We start from the raw sequence: 4,404 nt of genomic DNA, 5'->3' as shown, positions 1-4,404 counted from the left end.
CACACATACAAATACAGAGATTCTGTTGATTTTCTCTGGAGAACTCTAATGCTGCTCATATACCCAACACCAGGCTTTCTGATATCCCTCCACTCCATGTCCCCAAAACAAGGAGTTAGAACAGAGGCCTAGCTTTTCCTTAAACCCAACCCAAATAATATTGCCAGTCATATTCCATAACTCCTAAGCATTCCAGTCCTAAGACAGTAAGGCAGTGGCCAGGCCCACAGTCCAGGTTTAGAGGAGTGTACCAGGAAAAGCAAAAGCACAAAGGAGGATACACCCTACCCACTTTTGCAGTAAGTGAGACAGGGCTTCTAGGGCTCCGAAAGACCCTTCCAGGTGATGAAGTTCTAGAACCTAGGTCAGGTTCGGTGGAGTGAGGTTCGGAGCCGACGGCTAAGAAAGAATTCTTAAGACGTCTCTGGTGCAAAAAGGTGGTTTATTAAAGCACGGGGACAGGACCCGTGGGCAGGCAGAGATGCAGCTGCCCCGGGGATGTGAGGAGTGGCTGGTTATATACACAGGAGTTAGGTAGGTGAGGACAAAGGGGGTGTTCAGAAGGGCTATCAGGGTAAAGAAGACTGTCAGGATATTGAAGTCCTTGTTACTATCCAGTCAGGGCCGCTTTCCCTCTAATGAGGCACTGACATAAAGACAATTGGGAGTCTCCTGGTGGAATGTTGCATTCCTGCTATCAAGCGTCCTTGTTAGTGAGATTTAGGTTTAGAAGCGATTTAACTTTATTTACTTATCCTTCTACCTCAGCCTCCTTCAGTTTTTATGGAGGGGAGGGTGATGTTAGGGCTTGAGGAACTGAGTTATGTGCTTCTGGAAATTGGGCTATTGATAAGGTAACTTCTTTGTTGTAAATCTCAAGGACATTTGTAAACCAAGGGAGACTCCTGCCTTGCAGGATTGTGATCTCTGCAAGTTAACTATTTGTTTCTCATTTATGGCAGTCAGGGGTGCCTGAGGAATGTCACCTATAGTACCGAGGGGAGGGGAGCGGGTGGAGAGGGGGTGCAAGGTGCCAGCTTTTGCTTTGTCCTCAGCCAGCCTCCTGCTCCCTCATCACAGGCAGCCAAGTGAGAGCATGGGAATGGTAGCTGATTCTGTCTCAGGCGGGCCTCGCTTGCATTCCCTTACCTATTGCTTGCACATGGTTGAAGTAGAGGTAGTCAAGGTTACCCTGAAAGTCCCACCCATTTTGAGGCACTTAAGGCATGGGGACAACCCTCAACATAGCCCCCTCCCCCCACACACACACTGAAGGCAAAACAGAAATCTGCCAAACCGTGTCCTTAAATGGCACCCCAAAAGATGAGTACTGTATACAGCTTCAGCCTAGAGGATGCATTTTCCCAAAGCTGAATGACTGGAGAGGGAGATTAGATTCTGAAGAGTTCTCCTGATCACTCTCACAACTGTGAAGAGAAAAAAGTTGAATTTAAAAACACCCAGTTTGTAACATTTGCATGTAACATGTGGACCAAGAATCTCTGTAAATGTAGTATTTTGAAATGGGTTGCTCTCCGGCTCTTGGGGAACAAAGACACCGTCCCGCATAGACACGACCACGCGATAGGAAAGAACCATGCCGATTTCACACATTTGTGTTAAGGAAGAGTTGCAGAGAGATCCCTACTACAAATAAAAGTCGTCACGTGGACTAGGCATACCTCTGGGGCTAGAACCTAGAACCGGAATGGTGAATTCCAAGGCACATTGGGCCCGTCTGCGTTAGAACACGCCCCCGCCCCTTGCCCGGGACCCAGCGGCCTTGCAGCTCTCTGAGAGGTCCACGTGGCAGAGGGTCTCTGGAGATTCCTGGCCTGGCACAGCCTGAGGACTAGGCACACTGTCTGTGTCAAAGGGATGACTACCTCATGGACCTGAAAGACAGCCATCTGTTTTTCTCCTTTCTGCTTCCTGATATGTGGAGAAGCTGTTCCCGTGTTACAGATGGAAGGAAAGCTAAACCCCACGTTAGGAGCATCCGAAGGGCTTCCTTAGGGACCTGGGGCCGTAGCCACAACGGCGTAGGTCGTCGAATCATCCCCACGAATAGGTGTGGGGCGGACGAAACAAAGAACTTGGGTGGTCACTTGGATAGACACCGATCTGTGCTAAGAAATCAAATCACAATTTAAAAAAAAAAATCCTATAGCTTAAGTACTGGGCGCTGTGCAAAATCCAATCTTCACTTTGCAACAAAGATGTAGGGGGCGGGTGTCAGGTGGAAGAAGAGGTAAGGGACAAAGGGGGTTCTTACTTGTCTTTTTTTTTTTTGGTAAAGATTTTGTTTATTTACTTGAGAGAGAGACAGAGAGAGCATGAGAGGGGAGAAGGTCAGAGGGCAAAGCAGACTCCCCGCAGAGGTGGGAGCCGAATGCGGGGCTCGATCCAGGACTCCAGGATCATGACCTGAGCCGAAGGCAGTGGCTTAACCCACTGAGCCACCCAGGCGCCCCAGGGGGTTCTTATTTGTATGTGGGCAGTTTGGGGGAAGAGAGCCATGTCCTCCATGGATCCTATCACGTTGTTTCCCTCCCACCGTCTCTCTCGGCAGTAAGTTCTGGGACTACAGGTAACTTGTAGTCAACTTAATGCCTAAGGAGGCAAGAGGAATAAGATCGAGGCAGAACTGCTAGGATTCCTGTCTTTTATTCGGACCCCCTTCCCTTCCCCCCCCCCCGCCCCTCACCCCAAAGGCCAGGGCAGATGCACGACGTTCTGCCACGAGCCCAGAGTCACTTGGTCGAAGTGATTCGTCAGATGCCCTGTCCCGAGGGGGAGACGGCTTCTTGCAGGACGAGGTGAAGGAGGTGATTCTGCTCAGCACTCAGGAGCGGCCACATCTCCACCTGCAGCGACTTGACGGCTTCCGTGTCCTTTTCGTGGGTAGCCATGACCAGGGACTGGAGCAGCAGGAACAGCTCCTCGGGGAGCTGGCCCCCGCTCTCCTGCCCGTGGCTGTCGAAAGCCTCCCAGGAGTACTTCTCCAGGGTGTGGGCATGCTCCGGCAGGAGCTTGGCGGGCGGCGGCTGCAGGAGCAGCAGCAGCAGCACGCGGGACACCTCGCAGCGGACCAACACGTCCGCGAAGGCTCCGAGCGTGGCGGGGGGGGAAGCGCCGGGCGCGGAGGCGGCGCCGGGAGGGAGCAGCGCGGCGGGCACGGCCGGGGCGGCGCCGGGGCCCACCTGCTGCCCCGGGGGCGGGGGCGGCGGCGGCGGCGGCGGCGGCGGCGGCGGCGGGGGCGGCCGCACCGGGTGGCTGCCGTGCTCCCGCGCCAGGCGCTGCATGCGCGTGAAGACGGCCAGGGCGCCGTTGTAGTCGCGCGCCAGCAGCTGGCAGGAGGCGGCGTCGCCGAGCGCCTGCAGCGCGGCCAGGGGCAGCTGCGGGAGCTGCAGCTGGGCGGCGCGCTGGAAGTGGCCGGCGGCGGCGGCCGGCTGGCCCAGGTCGCGCAGGGCGGCGGCCAGCTCGAGGCAGAGGGCGGCGGCGGCGGCCGGCTGGCCCAGCTCGAGGTGCAGGCGCACGGCGGCGCCCAGAGCGCTGGCCGCGGCCTGCAGCGGCTCCCCGTAGGCGGCCGGGCAGACGAGCCGCTGGCGCGCGTCGCGCTCCTGCCGCAGGAAGAGTCGGGCGGCCTCGGTCAGCGCCAGCGCCTCCCCGGGCCCGTGGAAGAGCGCCTGCTGGCAGCGCGCCACGGCCAGCTGGCACCAGGCCGCGTAGGGCAGGCACTCCTGGGCACGCAGCTCGCGGCCCAACTGGCCAAACTGCTCGCCCGCCTCCGCCACGTTCGGCTTCCGCAGGAACCGCTTCTTCAGCTTGTTGGACACCTGGCGGTAGCGGGCCAGGAAGTCCCCGGCCTCGGGCCCCGGGCCCGCGCCGCCGCCCAGGCCGGCCGCGGACGCCGCCATGTTGTTCGTCGCCTGCTCGCTGACGCAGTCGGTGGGGCGCGGCGGCGCCTGGAAGCGACGTGCCTTCCGCCCCGCTCGCTCCGTGGAGGTGAGGCGGGGGGAGGGGAGGCCGCAGCACCGCGCGTGCGCGCGCGCCCTGCCGCGCCGGCGCTAGGAAAAGCGCGGGATCCGCCGCGAGAAGCCTCGCCGGCGGGGGGGGGGGGGGGGGCGTTGTCTATGCAAATCGCCAGTCCTGGGGCGGGGCCTGGCCAGGGGCCGGCTGTTGCCAGGTGACAGCCTGCCGGCCCGGGTTGCTAGTACCGGCGTCCCCTAGCGTCTCTAAACGGAAGCCGAGCGGAACTCCAGCCGCGGCGCCACGTGGCCCTAAGGCCAGGTCCGCATGGTTCGCGAGGGCCGAGTCCCCGCTCCCCGCCCGCCGCCCCAAGTGTGTCCACCCCGCCAAGTCTGCACGGTTCGCGGTGGCCAACCCACCCCCTCCCCGCCC

The 4,404-nt window shown here is 59.4% G+C and overlaps 1 protein-coding gene across 1 annotated transcript; it reads right to left on the bottom strand.

Moving 5' to 3' along the window:
* Positions 1-2,725: 2,725 nt before the first annotated feature.
* Positions 2,726-3,988, bottom strand: LOC308337205 (40-kDa huntingtin-associated protein-like). Its single transcript, XM_080795322.1, has one exon. The coding sequence runs from the start codon at positions 3,918-3,920 to the stop codon at positions 2,775-2,777; it is 1,146 nt and encodes a 381-aa protein (XP_080651448.1). The 5' UTR covers positions 3,921-3,988; the 3' UTR covers positions 2,726-2,774.
* Between the last annotated feature and the right edge of the window lie 416 nt (positions 3,989-4,404).

The sequence above is a fragment of the Martes martes genome (genome assembly GCF_963455335.1).
Source record: "Martes martes genome assembly, chromosome: X".
Classification (NCBI taxonomy): domain Eukaryota; kingdom Metazoa; phylum Chordata; class Mammalia; order Carnivora; family Mustelidae; genus Martes; species Martes martes.
The sequence above is the reverse complement of the archived record's forward strand: the minus strand, read 5'-3'. Positions and strand labels throughout refer to the sequence as shown.